The 20,046-nt window shown below is 37.7% G+C and overlaps 1 protein-coding gene across 4 annotated transcripts; it reads right to left on the reverse strand.

Annotated features, from left to right (window-relative positions):
- Positions 1-3,089: 3,089 nt before the first annotated feature.
- On the reverse strand, positions 3,090-15,572 carry LOC148349391 (uncharacterized). Of its 4 annotated transcripts, none has more exons than XM_088320695.1 (7): positions 15,171-15,572; positions 13,446-13,523; positions 13,291-13,349; positions 11,430-11,577; positions 7,547-7,672; positions 7,444-7,480; positions 3,090-5,284 (listed from the first exon to the last, which is right to left on the reverse strand). In XM_088320695.1, the coding sequence occupies exons 1-7, from the start codon at positions 15,345-15,347 to the stop codon at positions 4,761-4,763; spliced, it is 1,149 nt and encodes a 382-aa protein (XP_088176821.1). In that variant the 5' UTR covers positions 15,348-15,572; the 3' UTR covers positions 3,090-4,760. The 4 variants fall into 4 exon arrangements, with proteins under 4 accessions (XP_088176821.1, XP_088176823.1, XP_088176820.1 ...); XM_088320697.1 differs by having other exon boundaries at positions 7,565-7,672; positions 15,171-15,571; XM_088320694.1 differs by having other exon boundaries at positions 7,438-7,480; positions 15,171-15,571.
- Positions 15,573-20,046: the final 4,474 nt, after the last annotated feature.

A 20,046-nucleotide genomic window follows, 5' to 3' on the forward strand; every position in this document is an offset into this window, starting at 1 on the left:
ATTGAATCCAGCCCGCGAGACAACACTCAGAGAAGCGCAAGAGCAAAGCAAGCTGCAGGTTGAAATATGTCAACTTGATTTTGCCAAAGCCAAGTGCCTCTCACAAAGACACTGTACTTATTTATTTCTCTCTCTCTCTCTCTCTCTCTCTCTCTCTCTCTCTCTCTCTCTCTCTCTCTCTCTCTCTCTCTCTCTCTCTCTCTCTCTCTCTCTCTCTCTCTCTCTCTCTCTCCCTCTCTCTCTCTCTCTCTCTCTTTTTCTTTTGCACCCCTTTTCTCCCACGCTGTCCCTTTCACTCTCTGTGTCACTCTTTTTCTCTTCCTTTGTTGCTCTTTGTCTCTTTCTCTCTGTGTCTTTTAACCTCTTTTGCTCTAACTTCCTTTTTTACCTTTTCTCTCTTTTCTCTTTCTCTCTTCCTACCCTTCGTGCTTTCTTTTCTATTTTCTCTCCTTCTGTCTTTCTATTTCTCTTTGGATTTCTTTCATCCTCTCCCTTTCTTTTCCCCCTCTCTCACGACTTTTTATCTTTTGTTTCCCACGCTCTCTCCCTCTCTCTCTTTTTCTTTCTTTGTCCTGCCCTCACTCCTTTTCCCTCCCTCTTTCTCTTATTTCTTTATCTCTCTTTTTCTTTTGCTTTAATCTACTAGTCCGGCCCCCGACAGAATGTTTTTTCTATCGTGTGGCCCCCGAGTTAAAATGAGTTTGACACCCCTGGTCTAGACGATACTGCTAGAAACTCTATATCGAGTTTCTGTGAGTGAGTGACTTTGTATTCTACCTTGTCCTTTTTGGCCTGTTTTAGGTTGCACTAAGCCATACAGCGACACCTAGTGGTCATATAATAATCACTGTCCCTTTAATGTTGTAGGGTAATATTTTTAAATCGTGTACTAGGTAAAAATTGTCCAGACCAGAACGGAGACAGGACCCACTTGCGTTACGTTTCTCTCAGTTTTATTGGAAGAAAGGAAAGGGTTGCACCCACGATCCGGTGATTGCTGGGCGTGAGAAGCAGGTTGCCCTGAACGCCAAAGTGGGACTTCCGTGGCGAGCGATGGCGGTGTCGGGAACAGAAAAAACGGGTCAGTAGCCGAGACAGGAGAGCAAAAAACATAGTCGGGATCGGAAACGAGTTTAAAGCCAGGAGAGGAGAGTAGACATGGTGAGGATCAAAAAACGGGTGGAAGACGGGCAACAGACGGGAGCAAAAACAGATGGGAGTCAGGGTCAAAAAGCTTTCCAAGAATAAACTGAAGTTTGCAGACAGACTGACCACAGGTGACAAAAAAGAGTGGGTTTAAATAGGCACAGGGAGCCAATCAGAGTCCGGGCCAGTTGGCGCCGAAGAAGCGGGCACAGGTGCATTACATCGGTAATCATGAAAAGGTGTGAAAACAAGAACAGTTTGAAACGTTTTTACTTGTCATAAACAATACAATTCTTTTTCTGAGGAATATTTGTAGATTTAAAATGTGTTTGGAATTTTTTTTTTTAAATGTTTTAATTAAAGTTTCTGTCATTGGGATTTTTTTTCATTTTATTAATTATTACTTTAATTTTCTGATTATCTTTGGAGATTTTCTGAAAATACTTTTCACATTTTCGGGTTGAAATGCTGAAAATATGGAAAATGTTTAGATTGTCAAAAACTTGTATACAGTTGTTCTTATTATTTACTGATTAATTTACAAATTCATTTTTTTATCTCTTCTTTAATCTTTACATTTTTAATCCGAGTAAAAATAAGTCTTAATTATATAATTTATTAAATATTAGTTGACTTTTCCTATTATTTTTAGTGATTTTCTGAAAAATGTTTTTCACGTTTTAAATTTTCTTGAAAAAAAAATACTCATTTTTAAGATTTCATATCCAGTTTTTACCTTTTTTTCCTTCATGTTTTTTTCCGCAATTCAGCCATTTTTGTTTTTGTTTGTTTCATCTTATTATAAATCCCCGAAAAATACATACAATACATTTGGACTTCCTTTTATCAAATATTAGTGTAATTTACGGAGTTTTAGATTTTGTATTTAAAATATGAAAACGGTTCTAACAGTTCTTTTCTTTTGACCCCCCAAAAGTTTTTCCACATTTTTAAGACACTTTAAATACCTTTATAATCTTATTTTCAATCCCCCCAAAATAATTACTTATTTGGACTTCCTTTTATTAAATGTTCGTATCATTTTCAGATTTTTATTTTTTGCATTTAAATTTTTAAGACGTTTTTAACACGTGTTTCCATTTTTTCCCCCCTCGAATGGTTTTCCACATTTTTATAAAATATATTGAATACCCTTATTCATATACTTATATATGCTTATTTTCAACACAAAATAACAAGTCCTTATTTGGATTTAAATCTGATTTTTAAAGAAGAAAAGTTCCGACAAACAACTGATTCACGTTTACATCACAGCAATGTTACTTTAGACTCATCTTGTGTCATTTTTCTGTTGAATGTTTGGCAAACCAAATGGCATCATTGTAAAAAAAAAAAAAAAAAAGAATCACAAAAGGTCCATTTTGGCCATGATCAAAAATAACTTTTTCTGTAAATTTTGAATTTGTAGAGTGAATAGTCTTAAATGAGTTAGCATTTAGTTCATTAAAATGTATGCAACAGGAAATAAAAAGCAACTAGGTTTCATTTAGTTCACATTCATTTTCTATTTGCTGTCCATTTAAGTTAAAACCTTTTAAGTTTGTTTTAATCATTTTAAATCTTCTGGGAGCTCTTTTAGCATTTGTGTAGTATTTTCTTACAGAATTAAGGCAAAATAATATTTTCATACCCTGATTTTTGCACCAATTTCCTATTTATTCTTGTAAACATTTTGAGGTAGTTTTGTAGTATCTCTAATAGTATTTTTAGGACACAAAGGAGACAACGGGGATAAATCCGGGAAAAAAAATTATTCGTTTATTATTGTCATATTTTGACCATTTTTGTTTGGCAGGCCTGATTACAAAACCGCAGGCCGTAGATTGCCCACTCCTGGTCTAAATGCTCGTGTACTTTTTGACACAAGTGTGCGCTTCAATGCAATAGATGTGGCAACACCTTGAACATTTCTTTTAGAAAAATCAGGTAGACTGGTTTTATTGTCATTGTTCAAAGTAACGTAACATAGCCGGAACAGCTAGCATCCAATCAGAAGTGCAAAAATAATTCAATTAGGCAACATAAATGATGCATTTTCTGTTATGTACAATGATAAACAGTAAAGCTATAATATACATTATACATATATACATATATGCGCGTGCAAGGACGTGCATTTCTCAGACGCGCTTAATAAACTTTTTTCAACTTTCTTTAGGTTCACCATTTTCATGCTTCACTGACAAACAGAATTTAAAAAGAACTGTGGGGACGGGGGTGAGGTCACACTCCAGCCCCATTCTTAGAACCTAATGTGTTCCGCCCCAAACAGCTCTGCTAAAAGTACGAAAAAAGCAGGTAGGTGACAGTGAAAAATAAAGTATAAGGGCATTGTTAACACATACTTAATAGCAAAAATATTTGATTTTTTTTTTAAATGCCTGTAGGTCAAGAAATGCATATCTGTTACATATTCTGAGGCTCACCTAGGGGGAGTGGACATGATCGTCCGCCATATTGATGCTAGAGGTAACCCCCAAAACCAAAAACCCTGTAAAAGACTGTGCAAAAAAATGAAAAGAAAAATACAGTAGTGGATTTTGGTCACTATGTGTCTGTTTTTTCATTGTGCTTTGTGGCACTCGTTTTTTGGTTGCACAACACAATACAGTGACATCAAATATTGCACAGTGTCTCTTTAAGGGCACCTCAAACGGCGCACCCCACCTTTAAACTTATTAAGCTTGCTTTGAGAGCATTCCTACATGAATCAGATGAGAAAATAAAGTGCTGTGGCAGATTATTGTCCATGATTGAAAAAAATACACACACATATTGTAAACCAAGGGTCTCCAACCTGGTGCCCATGAGCATGTTGACCTGTTCTAAAAAAGCTCACCAGTCCTGGGTAACTGTGATTTTCAAGTTATTTTTTGGCTGTAGGTCCCTACTTTTAATAATTAACCTGGTAGTTTCAGTATTATAGTAATAATGTGAGAAGTTTAGGGCTCGCACACCTTTTTCGTGGCCAAATTCACGCACTTTTTAAGGACTTTCAAAGCCAATTTTCAAATATTAAAATAAAGATTAAATATAATATCAGCCCCGATCAAAAGAACAGGAGCCTAAACCTCAGTTTCAAACCCTAACTCTGGCCCCATTTTTTTGGAACCTGAAAATCAGTTAAAAAAAACTCGCAGCCCAAACCCTAGCTCTTAACCGTAGTCCTACACTTAACCATAGCTGTATCACTAGACCCAACCCCTTTTTCAAACCGTAACCCTAACTAAGAGCCTAAACATTTTTAAACCCCTACCCAGTCCTATTCTGGAACCAGAAACTACGTTTGAAACCCTTATTTGAAGCCCAAACCCCAGCTCGACACCTAACCTAAGAAACATGGCAACGATTTCAAGCATTTTCAAGTGCTTCTCCTAAAATTCAATCACTTTTCAAACCTTGAAAACATTAAAATCCAAGCGTTTAAGGATTTCAAGCGCACGTACGAAACCTGTATTTTGTAAAGGCGTGTGAAACTATGTCCCTTTGTGCTAATTAGTGACAAAAAGCTCTGAGCTTGGAAAAGGTCGGAGACCCCTGTTGTAAACTCTGGTGACTCTGGAACTCAGTTTGTTGTGCAGATTGAAGATCGCTCAGTGGTTGTCTCCGGCGGGCGCCGTGATTCCTAAGCCTTCAAAGACGCAGTGGAGTTTGTCTGTGCCTCCACGTAACTGTGGTGTGGAAGGCTTATTTTGAAAGCGCTCCAGTAAGTTCTCAAGTTCTTCCTCTAAATTCAAGACCGCCGCTTCCGACTGCTCAGTCTGAGTGGTGCAGGATTCTTCTTCGAAGCGCTCCAGTATGTCGTGGAGCTCTTCTTCTAAACTAGGAGGCTTTGACGAATTGGCGGTCGAAGGCCGGTTGTGTTGTTGGTGGGCTGTCGGCACGTAATTGACGCCACACAGGAGCTGCGAGAAATCCATCCCGGACGAGGTAGGAGGAGTCGTGGGAATTAAGTTGTGCACGAAAGCAGGGAAGCCGTTTTTGGGATTCTGGGGTTGTAGACAGGCCATGCTGCTGATGGACTGTGATTCGGCCTGCGCGGGGTAGCGTTCAGACCCCAACAAGCCCGTCTGGACCGGAGCCATGCACATCCTCGTCGGCTGGGGTGCCTCGGGGTCTAATAGGGAGAGAAAGATAGTCAATTGTGATTGTCTGTGTTTACTTTTCGTCAGGCAGATCCGCCATTGTTGTTTTGGTCTCGCGGTTCGAGTTTTCGTCTGCACGCCGATCTCGAGTTCGAGTTGTGTAGTGAAAGTCCGTCTCTTTTTAGAGAACCGGCTTTTTCGGCTCAACTCATTAAAGAGCCGGCTCTCAAACGGCTCATTTGCTTTGATGCATTATATTACGAATGATTATGTTGTATAAAGAAGTTAAGAAAGTATAAAAGGAAAAAATGAAATAAGACAGGTTTGTGGTGATCCCTTTTAATCAGTATATTACCAACAATAATTTAATGCAGAAAATGAATTAATAATTTGAATAAGAAAATGTATTATTCTACTTAATTATATTTGCATGTATTTTTTCCTTCTACAGTGAAGGTCCAAGCGACTTCATTTTTTGAGGTTTATTCTTTTTGCTAGAATAAACCTCATTCATGTCAAGCAACTCAGTGTCTCACAACAAAATGTTCATTAACAATATCTATGATATAAGGAAACACATGTACAATATAACATGTTAAACTACATAAATAAACATGTTTGAAAAATTTTTGGGGGGTATTTCGTAAGGGAAAATACGACAGTTTGTAAGGGCATCGAGCACACTAAATTTTGGGGACCCAGAGATCTCTGTTGGGACCCATAGATTTTTGAGCATGCGAGTCCCCAGGACCCATCACTTTTCACAGGTAAAATGAACACTGCAGACCATTTACTATATATGGCAGGAGTGGACAAACCTTTGGAGTCTACATTAGGTTTTCAATATTTTCCCATGGGCCCCAGGTCTGGAGACCTGGCTGATTTTCCTTGCATTTGTAAACAAGCACATATCTACATGTTATTTTCCTTTTTTTAATCGTTCTAAAATAGTTAAGTTTCATCAAAGCGGTTCTGAAATGCTCACAACAGAAGAAATATATGAGGTCAAGTGGGTCCAAAAGTCGATAGTTCCTATTTTGAACACCCTTGTTAATGATAAATTAAACCTGTTTTTAATATAGCTACAAGGAAATTGCATAGGATGGCATTTTTTGGGGAACATTCAACCCTGTCATTTGTTGTTTTGGCTATTATGAACTATTTACATCTTTGTTATTATTGACCAATATTGTTGCTGTTTGAATCCCACATCTTTTACGGTGTATCAGCTCTTCAGGTTTTTTGTTTTGTTTTTAAAAAGGGGGAAAATTGGTGATTATTTTCGGTTAAGAAACTGAAAATCCTGTTGATCCCAACCAATAATAGAGGATTAAAAATATGGTGTCAGTTCATTGATTAGTTGTTGAATCCACTATTATTTGTCACATTCAATAAGTCACATAAAGGTATGGGTTTTTTTTTTGCCTTGTTTTTATTTTATTTATGCCATTAAATAATAATAATAATAAAAATAATATTCAGGGTTCGTACACCTTGTTCATGGCCAAATTCAAGCACTTCGTAAGGGTTTTCTAAGACAATCTTTCAATTTATCAAGTACCATATAAAAAATACGGTGTGAATCAGTTCCAATTTTTCTATTAGCGTTAAAAGAAGAAATCCAGCACTGATCTGAGGAATGGGAGCCTAAACCTTAGTTTCGAAATCTTACTGTAGTACCAGCCTTATTTCGGTTTAAAAAACTAATTTGCAGCCCAAACCCTAGCCCTACAACTAACCCTAGCTGTAACCCTCAACCTTCTAAACCCTCTAAACCTTACATTCAGTTTAGAACCCTAAAACGGAGCTCAAATCCTAGTTCCTATCCCTAGTTCCTAACCCTAAGCCTAGTTGCAAACGTAGCCCTGACATTATTTCAGAACCTTAAATTCAGTATAATGCCCTGATTAGGAGCCTAAAGTTGAGTTTCTAATCGTAGCGCCAATCCTATTTTTGGAACCAAAAAATACGCTTAAAACCCTTATTTAAAGCCTAAACCCTTGCTCCTAAGCCATTTCCCACACCTAACCTCAGAAGTATGGCAACAATTTCAAGCACTTACAAGCGCGTCACCTTTTAATGCAAGTATTTTTTAAACCTTGAAAACAAAACATTAAAATTTAAGCATTTTCAAGGATTTCAAGAACCCGTACAAACCCTGATTATAACTAAAACAAATAGTTACCTGTACCTGCTGCACTGCCCCTCATCCGCTTCCTCTTTTTCCCCTACACAAGAAAAAAAGGACATCAACAAATACAAAGAATCAATCCCATTCGGTGTACGGTAGTTACACGAAATTCCGGACACACATAGTTGTCACACATTGACCAGTTGGGATACAACTGGGCATGGCGCCGCCTCTCCACATCTGCCTCCTCGTAGTATTTGGCCTGGTCTTGTTGCGGTAGCGAGTTCCACTGCGGACACATATCGGCAGACTTTCAAAACAAACGTTTATGCTTCTCGTTATTTTAGTCTCTTAGATGAATTAAACGTGTTTCAAAATTATTTTGTACAAGGTTCATACACCTTTTTTTCATGGCCAAATTCAAGCACTTTCTAAGGACTATCAATGCCAATCCTTCAATTACTCAAGTACCATAAAACAAATCCAGTGTGAATCATGTATTTTGCAGAGCCACAGAAATATATGCGATTTAAATATACCATTTTTAATCTAGAGTGTGCATTCATCAAGAAATAAGATTTTTAGATCTTGAGTAAATCGCAGACATATATGTTTTCCCCATATAGATGTTGGGTAAAATATAGCTTGAATTATCAGGAAGTATTTCCTGTTACAATTTACCACTGGGAAACTTTTAATTGTTTTGAATTGCCCATAATGTCCACAATTCATACGTAATCCTTGCACTAATACACGTTTCATAGTGACCCGTCTTCTTGGGAGCAACTTTTGACGCTTCATTGGATGCAATACACACCAATCCCAGCTGCCGTTAATCTCGAGGGAAGTGAAAATACAATGGCAATGCAAAGCCACCAGAGAGCAGTGTTGGTGTCATTTTTAAGCAGATTTGTCGAGAAACAATGCAACATTTTCAAGAATTTATACACACTTCACCCAAAACCAAATCACTTTTTAATCCTTGGAAACACAATATTGAAATTCGAGCATTTTCAAGGATTTCAAACACCCAGACCAACCCTGCAATTAACATGTGATTACTAAAACAGATTTTATACAGGGTTTGTACACCTTTTTCATGGCCAAATTAAAGATTTTTTTCAGGACTTTCAACACCAACTTCCCAATTTCTCCAGTACCATTAAAAGAAGAAATGCGGTGTGAATTATGTACAGTATTTTGCAGAGTGACAAAAATATCTGCTATTGACATATGCGGTGTTTTATCTTCCATGTGGGTTTATCAACAAAATGTGAACTTTGGATCTTGAGAAAATTCGAATATAACACACTGCTCCTTTAAAAAACTTCTAAACATGATAAGGAGGAACATAAGTGCTTGAAAACTTTCTTGCAAGTGTCAGCTGATTAAGAATAGCTCCAAATGAAAAATGTATAAAAAATTAAATGAAATACATGTATGGTTACCGTATTTTCACACCCATTAGACGCACTGTTTTAAAGGGCGCATTTTCCTAAGTTCAAATTGTTTTTTGTCAGCTCATATGGCGCACTGGCCTATTAGATGCGACTCTCACCCGACCGCCTTTAATACAAAAAAATCAAAAAAAAAAAAAAAAAAAACGGAAATAAACTGAGTTTGATTGGGATTTATTAAGTATATATCAAAAAGTAAAACGCCAGAAAACAACAATATAGGAAAAAAAACAAAAATAAAATAAATAAATAAACAGTTTGGATTTAAATTTTTACACAAAGTCCCCGTCGGACATGAAAAGCTGCGCCAAAGCTTTCGTGGCGTGTGGCCCTTCAGAAATTATGCCGGCTTTTGAAAACGATCGAACGACAGTGAACAGAAACGCGAGCAAACGCGTCCACGATCCATTCACAAATTGTGGCGTAACCCGCCCGGCGCTTCTCCCACTCTTTGTGAAACAGTGCACCCCCTCAGTCATCCATCGCTCCCACGCCGCACCTTGAACATCCGGTGTTGTTCCAAAAATTGTTCCCCTAGCGGAAGCGCACACGGAGTCTGATTATTCAAGTAGTATACAATTTATTAGCGTGTTACGTCTTGTTTGATGATGACAAGAAATCTGTTGATAATTTGACAGTTCGTTGGTATGGTAGAGGGTATAACATTTTCAAAACCAGTGATATTGGGAAGAAAAGGCAGAGTAAAGATGCCACTTGCTCAAATGTGCATCACCGTTTTATTCAATTCTCAACAAATGAGAGGCGTAGTACCGTAATTCTAGCTAAGTGATTTCTATACATTGTGAATTACCGTATTTTCACGACTATAAGGCACACCTAAAAGCCTTTTTTTTTTTTTTTCCCAAAAGCTGACCGTGCCCCTTATAATACATAGCGCCTTATATATGGATCAATATTAAGTCACTAGGTCTTGCAACTAAGGCAAGCAGCCGCCGAATAGATTTTGCCCTGTAGGCGAATAAGTTCGCAGTGTATGCTGGGATATATACATACCGGCGTTTCATTTCCTAACCAATGTGTCAATCATCATTTGAATCGGTCACTATTGGCTTAAGTTATTCGGGGGTAAAGGAGGTGGGTCCTTTTAAGCATTTACAGGCTCTCATAGGCTAAAGCGGGGCAAAACAAAGCCTGCAATTGGCCGAAAAAGATGTGAATCACATGTTTGGTTGCTCTACGGCCTGGAGAAAACATTTTTACTAATGTAGTCTGTATTTGTAAACAGAAATTCTGGGGCTAAACAGACAGCCAGCAACAAGCAACGTCCATTGATACTGATGCTTCCTAGCTGATTTTTTCTTCTATTTGTCGGGATTAACGCGTGTTTTGGAGTGTGTAAATATTTTGCACGGTTGGATTTAGCACAGTCACGGATGTAAGAGGACCATGGTTGCGTATTATTATTGAACGTAATGGCTGCAAGGGGACTTTGGTGAGCTACCCCGGCTTTATATTTTCCCAGTATCTAGTTTCAGACTGATCTTGTTTCTGTGACGTGTCTAATTAAGTTCAATTCAATTCGAAGTGTTTATTGTCATATGCACAGTAAAGAACCACGTTTCCCTGAACAATGTAATTCTTACTTTGCTGTCCACACAGTTGTCACCAAAATAAAATAGAAACTAAGAAATGGTTGGCATTTCTTGAAATCCCAAGAGTTTAACCCTGATATGTGGAATGATGCATTTGAGTGGTGACATCGTACAGAAACCGTGTCTGTACGTATCTGAGACACATAATTGCTTCTTTGCGAGCCGTCAGAATGTTAAGGGGTTAAAAATTTGACTGAACTATCTGACTGTTTTGTTGATCACTGTAGCGCCTTAGAGTGCGGTGCACCTTATGTATGGAAAATATATGACAAAAAACTATTTTTGGGGGTGAGCCTTAATGTCGTGAAAATACGGTACTGTTCTATCACGATCCTAACAAATGCGTGATGAAATGTTTTTGTGACATTTTCGATAAAACATTCCTAAAAAGTGAGATAAAAGTAAGATACGAAGTGGTTTTATGGTTTTAGTGACACAGCGGCGGGGAAACAATGCACAACACAGGTTCACACCAATGTCCAGCGGTTTAAGCTCCTCTGTCAGTTCCCCCCAGGATGATCGCAAGAAGAGGGTTCATTTGCTTCACTATTTTTTCACATCAGCAGTCAGATGGGCACGCATAGTCACAAATCAAGAGCAATGGGGCGGCATGACAGAAAACACCTGGTCTTCTAACATAAGCATCCCTCTGCCATTCTTTCATCACGCCTTTGTCCATACAGCCCTTTTCATTTGCTTATTTGTGTACGAAAGCGGCAAGCTCCACGATTCAAACGATAGCAGCAAAGCCCATGATTCAATCGATGGCGGCGATGCTCACAATTCAAATTTTCATTGGGAATCTCATACTGCTGTGTGATAGGGTGCAGCTCACATTGAATGAAATCTGAGACTTTTGTGTGTTCTTTATGGACGTGAAACTACAGTATATTATTTTACAATATAAATGTTAAAGAGTAGTTGGGATTAGAAAGTTACGCATGAAAAAAAGAAGCAAGAAAAAGTGAACACTTACCATTTCCCCGAGGATAACGTTTACTGATGCACTATCTTTCTTATCCAGTTTTCCCATAAGAGATTTGCGATGCTTCCTTGCAAACACCATGAAGGCGTTTGGCGGCTTCTTTATGTACTGTTGCTCCACCTCATCATCGGCATCTCTTCTATCAAACAGGGAAAACAAGATTTTTGTTGTTGTCGAGAACATATTGCTTTCGTTCAAGTCCATCGAAGGGTTCTTCTGTGTGTTTCAGACAAGTTATAATATTTGGAGTGATTTTATAGGCTTTGCTAGACAATTTCGCTTGCCAAGAATGCTATTTTCCCCCCAGTTAATAAAAATGGACTAAAACACTTGTAATCTGGTCGAGTTCTCATTAACTTTTCTGTGAAAAACGATAGAGTTCATATTTTTTTATAAACAATAACATTTACGAATCATTTGTGTGATTTATCCTTCAGCTAAACTTGTTACTGTGACAGGCCTAGTTAGTGTTCCTCATCCATTTTTATAGCCACTCATTTCTCTGAATACATCTCAAAGTGCACTGTCTGTAAAAAATGTTAGAGAAAATGTTTTAAATGTATTAAATTTGAATAAAATTGCTACCTTTATATTCAACAAAACATTAAAAATAATTGCATTATTTTTTTTTAATTAAAAATCAATTGTCAGTCTGACAATGTAGACTAAATTTAGGTTTTGTTTTAAAAGAAAAGGCAAAAAAACACATAAAACGAGCAATATTTTGCCAGTAAAGCATTTTTAGGTTAATTTACTTATTTCTAGCACAAGCTCTAACATCATACATATTTCTAGACAACAGCGCCAGGGCAACTATACTGTGGAGAGTAGTGCCAGATTGCAAAACAGACATGTGTTTTTGTGTTGTAGTTATTGGTGGTTGCCGCTTTAATGGACCAAATTGCGTTAGCTTATTATCATTCCTCGAGGATTAAAGGAACATTCAGCAACCTGACATCGATGTTGATAATACGGAAATAGAAGTCTAGCGTTTTGATTATAACTTCCACTGCAGTTCAATTTGGATGTAGAGATTCAGAACTTGATTTGTGGTTGAAAAAGTTTAAATATCTTGAGTACATAGTAAATATTTTATAAAGTACTATAAAACCTTCCGATTTGCTCCTGTTATGTATCATATGTATAATGTTGGCAAAAAAGATGGACTAATTTCTCTCTAAGGGCATCATAAATGTTTCAAGGCCTCACAGCGGTGTTTTGTATTTAGAGTGCGTGCGTTTTTCAGCTCGCAGTTTCCTCGATGCCTTACTGTTGTAGAGCAAATAAGCCCAGCACAAAATTGACTTCAAAGTAACTCAGAACCTTGGAATGGATGAAACGAATGTGTCGTTTTGTGCTACTTTCAGCGGTCAAAAACTCTCCACCACCACCTCCTTTTTTTCACATCTTTAATTATCTGTGTTAATAAATGGTGTGATTATTTCCATCAGCCGGTTCATCGATTCAATTTTCTTGGAATTTGAATTTATATCAGAACTCAAAGAACTCAAGTAATAACAATTTATTTTTTATCAGTGTAGGAATTTCTATCATCCTTCAGAGAAAAAAACGATTTATGGTAGAGCACAAGCAACACCTAGAGGCAGATTAGTCTACTGATTGCAGTAAAGAATAAATAGTTTCAAACCTAATATTGAAGCTAGAAAAATTCCTACGCCGTAGTTAAAGCCAGTGTTAAAAATGTAGCAAAGAAGTAGCGGCAATCCAAAATTTACGAGACTCAGTAAATACAAACTATTTTTCAGGTTATATGTTGCTACAACCTTGCAGCACGCTACCATCTCAAGTTTTTCCTTTTTCAGTTCTTATACTCTATATCCAAGTTACTTACAAGAACATACTAGGAGTTAGACTCGGGTTCCCCTGCATCATCATCGCTGTGCCACCCATCTGGAAAAAAAAAAGAAAAACAAGCTATGAATCACCAAGCCAAATATGAATATTCAAGTTTTTCTCCTGCAAGAAAGTGCAGTCTCGTGAAATTACCATTTGTGGAGGAGTGGCAGAAAAATTTACTGACGTTGATGGGACAAAGTTTTGCATGTGCCACCAATACGGCACCTGCTGTAAAGAAGACATAAAGGAGAGTTGTTTTTTAACTTATATGGGGACAAAACCGGTGACAAAACAGAGTCAATAGAAATTATAGTCACAGATGAGACGGGAGCTTTACATGTGAACAAGTTTACTACAATAAACAAACTCAAGTTGGAGCTGTGAATAAAAATATGCTTGCCTCGATTGTCGTACTGCTTTGAAATTAAAAAAAAGGAAAAAAGAAAGAGTTTTAGCAGTGAACGGGCAATAATATGAGATAACTACCAGGAAGGGCCTACGGAAGCTGAGAAAATACTACAAATTACATGATTCTTAAGGAAATACAAATGTCATGCCAGTCTCTCATTGCACTCATACAGTTTATTTGCACCTGAAACATGGCGTCTTTTTGCCTTTACAAGGGCATCAGCATCAGGAGACAAATCCCGATTAGCAGCAAATTTAATAATGTAATTCAGGTGTTTGTTAACCTTAGGCAATACTTTTTTTATCATTGTGAATCAGAAAAATCACTTGCTGACAAGTAGTCCCAAACGTAGGTAGATCTTAGCCCGAGCTGAAAATACTCTTCCTTGTGCCGAGTCTTCACAAATGAAATACGAAAAATCTCATTTTTGCTCATTTTATGGATTATTTTTGTTATTTTTCTTGTTTTCCTTCTTTTTCTAAATTTATTTTCCTTTGTTTTATTTTTCTCCTTTTTCTTTTCTTTTTTCCCATTTCTTCTGGCTTTTTCCTCGTTGACTTTATTCCTATCCATATTTTTATCATATACCTCCTGTCCCACATTCTTCTTTCATTTCTTTCCATTTTTTATTTTTATCTTTTCTCTTTCTTCGCAAAAAAACTTGTCAAAGCGAAGGAAAATAATAATGTCTTTTGGTCACTTTGAGTCTCCGTAATTTGTATTCTTCCTTGTGCATTTTAGCACTCGTTTATGTTTGCGCAACACCATACACATGTCATGGACAAATATTACACGATGTACCCAGGGCTCGTACACCTTTTTCATGGCCAAATCAACCTCCAAAGCCAATTTTCCAATTTTTCCAGTCAGTACTGTTAAAAGAAAAAAATCTGGTGTGAATTATGCATTTTGTAGAGCAACAAATATACTTTTTCTGTGATTTACATGCAATTTTAAATCCTGCGTGTGCATTGATCGAAATATATGATTTTAGATCTTGGGTAAAACCAAAATACATTTGTTTTTGAGGTAAATCTCTCCCGAAGCAAGAAATTGTTCCCATTAGGGAAACGCTACCTTGTTTTTTTGCATGGTCCATAATTGATCCATAAACCTTGCAGCAATACACATTTCATAGTCCCCGGTTTAGCTGAAGCATGCACCTGTCCTCTTGGGCGCGGCCCGATGGTTCAGATGATGCTTCATAGGACAACGCTATACAAACTAATGCCAGCAGTCGTTAATCACGACGAAAGAAATGCAATGGCAATGCAAAGCCATCGGAAAGCAGTACAGCGTCAGTTTTAAGCAGAAACATGGCAATCATTCCAAGCATTTCACTCAGAATTCAAGCGCTTTACAATTATATTCAAGCAACCCCTTTACCTTAAAATATGTCTAAGAATGCACTCACAGATGCATCCCTGTCAAGTAAAACCGAACTAAATGGTAGCATGCGTGCTTACCTGGCCGTGACTGTAAAATCCAGGAGCGCTATTCACGTAAAGAGGGGGCATGACCTGCTGAGCTCCGTTGAAAATATCCTGGCTGGGGACAGTCGGACCTTGCTCCGGATAGCGAGTTAAGGCCTGGTAGTTAAATCTCACCTCTCTCGGATCACAACTTGACCACATTTGCTCCATTTCGCTGCATAGGTTGTTGCTATTTTCTTGCAGCAAGTTAGCATCTCAATGTCAGGTCACCTGAGTCGCGTAAAGTGCCCAGATGGGATGACGGAATTGACACAGTTTTGTATGCCGTAACATCAACTTTCGTATAAATAAAACGTTTTCCGTGATACGTCCCATTACACACACGTTTAAACTGTAAATAATCACGTAATGCAATTATGACGTCCTGCTTGTTGGGCGTCAGGGTTTCACTATGTACGGAGAGCCACTGCGACTCCGAGCTTCAACTCGAAAGTGCTGCCTGGACATAATCGGTTTATTTTTTATTTATTTTGTCATACAAAAAATGTATTATTACTACGATATTTGTAGAGAGAGCGATGGTGATATTTTTTAAATATGTTGTGTATTTTGTAGGGTAAAACAAGAACTTCTGAACGTAGCGAAAGTGTTCCGCGTCCGATAATCACTGTTTACGAATCCCTCAAGATTTTTATACGTTCACTAATAACGACGTTTAAAAATAACAGCAATATTTTAGTTTTAGCTAATAATCGATTAATGATCAACCAATCTTTGTCTTGGGGTTGTTTTTTAAATAGAGGTTCTCGTAAGAGTTTTGGGAATGGTGTAAGAAGTTGGTTCTTATACTGGGAACAAACCGCGGCCCGCAGGCTACAGACGGCCCCTTAGCCTTTTTAATCCGGCCCGCAAAAGAGAATGGTTAACGAAACATACCTGTCAAGCTCCAGGGCTTCATTCCCTTACAAACTGTCGTATTTTCCCTTAAAAAATACAAAATAATCTTACACCATATATTTTTTTCAAACGTGTTTATGTAGTTTAAAATGTTATAGTGTACATGTGTTTCGTTATATCATATTTATTGTTAATTAACATTTGGTTGCTAGATCCTGATTTGCTCGACAAGAATGAGTTTTATTATAAAAAAAAGTTCAAAAATTAAGTAGCTTGGACGTTCACTGTAGAAGGAAAAGATACGTGGAAATATAATTAAGTAGAATAATACATTTTCTTATTCGAATTATTAATTCATTTTCTGCATTAAATTATTGTTGTTAATATACTGATTAAAGGGATAATCACAAACCTGTCTTTTCTCATTTTCTCATTTCATACTTCCTTTTTTTCTTAACTTCTTTATACAACAATAATGATTCATAATTTAATGCATCAAAGCAAGTTGAGCCGAAAAGCCAGTTCTGTAAAAGAATACAGACTTTCTTTCACTACATCAAACCGCTCGCTTCGTTTGCAACGAAAAAAACGATACCGAGATAGAGGCTACCGCTGCAAACTTGATTGACTTGATTGATTTGCCGCTTCGTGATAGTCTGTGTATACCGGATGGAACCCATAATTGACAAATTTGCGTTTTTCCGTACAGATTTTCTTGTACGCCATACACGTCTTAAAATGCTTAATAAACGTACAGGTTGACAGGTATGAAAAAATAATTTTAGTTTTGTTGCCGCTCAAGTCCCTAGCCTCCATGTAAGTCCTTACCTCATGGGAAAAAAATGTGAAGCATTTTTCTATAACTGCTATTTTAACATGTATCAAATACTTAATTGAATTTCATAGAAAAAATGAGCTAGTTCTTATTTATTGAAACAGTATTGTATGCGATTACACTTTCATATGAATAAAATGTCTACCGAGACACATCCCAGATTGTTAATGAATGTATTCAGTCTACAAAGATTAGACACTAGTCATTGGCATACTGTATATTTATTGGACAACACCAAGACATTTAATACTGGCACAAAACACATTATTTTTTTCTTTTCTGGCCTCAGGCATACCATTAACATGATCAGTAGTAGAATACAAAGTGATGTACAAACTCAAGGCCCTATTTTTCCTTTGATTGTTCAGGGAACTGGCTTGATTTAATAGCACATTTTTGTTTCCTGTCTTGAATGGATAAACAGATTAATCCTGGTGAAGCAAACACTTGTCGTTATAGTTACTGGTTTACACACAACTGGCTTACCCTTATCCTTCACTCTATAGCAGACAACATACAGCAAATGCTATCACAGGGCAGGTTGGGGAGGAGAGAGTGTGCTAGGTTGGGGCGACTGTGCGACTGTGATAGGCGGTTTGTCTGTAAACAGTTGGGTGGGCGCGCAAGTTAATGTGTCCACTCAAAACAAACTGCAAAGCACGGACAGCAACAGCTAGTATTTTAGCAGATAGTCACATTGAAAAGTCAGAAGAGCGCAAAGGAAAGCTGATCACCACCAGCTGCTCCTTGGATTGTTATCGGGTCCGGGAAGAGACTGAGGCTGCGTCAGTCTCAAAAGTAGGGCAGTAGGTCCGGCCCGCTTCTGCGGCTACGTAACAACTCTACCATGCCTGTTTCTCACCAACGTCAGATCCATTACCCATGAAACATATGACCTGGAGCTACAACACGTAGGACACGGCTACATTTAGGACTTTTATTTTAATCATCACAAAGACATGGCTCAATCCAAGGATTCCAATGCTAGCGTGCAGCTATCCGTCCGCTCTTTAAGTGACATTTTTACACTGAAAGGACAAGCCCTCCAATTTTGTGATACTAGCATATAATGACAACTGCAAATCCGTGTTCTGTATTTTTATTTGTAGTTCCATAGTTATTATAAATAACTTGGTGTGTTTTGACCGTCATTGGACTTGTTGGTACGCAACCTCACGAAAAACGAGGGATTACTGTAATCGTTATTCCAATCATGAAAACAGGAAACAAAGATGTAATCCCAAATTCAGGAATCAATGAATTTGTACCAAGAGCACATTAAGAAACAACTCATTTTGATAGGTTACAGGCCACACATACAATAAAATAAGGCACCAGATTTAAAAATCGTGAATAAATTGTTTCTATATAGCATGACTAAACGTGAACTGTGATGATGATACACTCCAGTGAGAAGTATAGGCACAAAACTGAATGTGTATTTCTATTATTGTGCTAGTGAGTATTGTGCATTGTAGCAATAGAGATTGACTTCAAGACCGGGTTAACTATGATGGCAATTTTCACAATAGCAACATAAATGTAAATTGATATTTAAAATTATGTTTTGTAATTATAAATATCAGGAAAATTGGCTTGGCTTTAAATTTAGTTTATCCATCCAGTACAATTATATGATATATATAAAATGCTGAATTAAAATGTAGATTTTTTTTTCATTTACAGTTAACTAAATTCTACAGTATTAGACCTAGTAGAAAGCTTGACTACGCATGGATTGATTACTGATTTGACAATTTACTAAAGTTTTCCAAGGTCAAAATTCAATCACCACTAATGGTGCCACTCTTTATAGTTCATTGCTCCCAATTAAATGCCAACAAATAAACACATAAACCATGTAATACCTAAATTGAATGAATAAATGCAATTTTGTCATATATTTCTGCATTTTGTCATATATTTCAGTCTTTATTGTGTCACTTTGTTGAGTATTTTGTCATTCATTTTGTCACAAGAGAAGTAGCATGTTAAGGAAGAATAATGTAAATAAGTACGCATGGATTAGTGGCAGATGGACGAATGGTTAAGAGAGCATTGATGGATTACGTGTTGATTAGTAGGAAGGTGTGTGGGAGATTATTGGATGTGAATGTGTAATGACTGACCACCATCTAGTGGAGGCAAAATTGAGAGTGGTAAGTGGCAAGAGTTATGGGAAGAAAGTGAATGCAAGAGAAAAGTGTAGATCAGTGAGTTGAAGAAGGGAAAGAAGCAGGACGAGCATGAGAGAAGAGTGAGGGAGTGTCTTGAGATGGTGAGAGATCTGTAGAGGGAGTGGAAGAAGAGTGGGAATGTCTGAAGCGCAGCGCAGTTGAGGTATGTGGAAGGTGCAGGGTTGGAGGTGTAAGAAAGGGTAGTGAGTGGTGGAATGAGAATGTGAGAGCAGAAGTTTTGGAAAAGAGAAAGGCATTTGTAGAACTGTTGCAGAGTGATGATCAGGAAGTAAACGATGTGTAGAATGAAACATTTTTGTGTAAAGCGAGTGGTAAGATGCAAAAAAGGCAGTGAATGATAGATGGAAGAGGAAGTTGTCTGAGAGTTTTGAGGAGGATAATGGGATGTTTTGGTAGGAAGTGGACAGGGTATGGAAGGGGGAGACAGGTCAGGTGAAGAATGTGAAAGATCAGAATAGCATTATGTTGGCAGAAGGGCAAGAGGTGTGTGAAAGATGGGCTGAGTGAAAAGACCTGGTGTGGTGAGAGTGCTTGCTGAGAAGGTTGATGAAAATGTTCTGAGATGGTTTGGACATATGGAAAGAAAGCATGTAGGCCGTTTGACTAAAAGAGTATGTAATGTGGAAGTGGTTGAAATTAGAATGACAGGAACGCCAAATACGGTTGGATGGATGGGGTGATACGTGCTCTGTATGTAAGGTCGGTTAGTCTAATGAATGCAAGAACGTGTGTGTTAGAGATTGAAGTGAATGGCAAAGGATAGCTAAAAATGACTGATATGGACGCATACGATGAGCGGGGGGCAAACCAGTGTATTTAGTCGAGCCTATCTACTGATGAAGGGTTGCATGGCACAGCTATTCACCCCTCGTTGTGCTGTGGGCTTAATGTTCAGTTTCAGGTTGGGAAGAGCAAAGGGCAATGAATGTTTTTGTGAATGTGTGTGTGTTCTGGACTCTAGCCACCTCTCACTAGGGGG

This window comes from Urocampus carinirostris, chromosome 17 (assembly GCF_059441175.1).
Source record: "Urocampus carinirostris isolate Australia breed hairy pipefish chromosome 17, RoL_Ucar_1.0, whole genome shotgun sequence".
In the NCBI taxonomy this organism is placed as follows: Eukaryota; Metazoa; Chordata; class Actinopteri; order Syngnathiformes; family Syngnathidae; genus Urocampus; species Urocampus carinirostris.

Bases quoted from the DNA above. Each gene is read 5' to 3' on its own strand.
- LOC148349391 (XM_088320694.1), bottom strand. From the start codon at position 15,347: ATGGAGCAAATGTGGTCAAGTTGTGATCCGAGAGAGGTGAGATTTAAC. The intron at 13,524-15,170 runs GTAAGCACGCAT...TCTTCTTTACAG, and splicing joins GATTTTACAGTCACGGCCAG to CAGGTGCCGTATTGGTGGCA. The intron at 11,578-13,290 runs GTAAGTAACTTG...CCTGTTTGATAG, and splicing joins CTAACTCCTAGTATGTTCTT to AAGAGATGCCGATGATGAGG.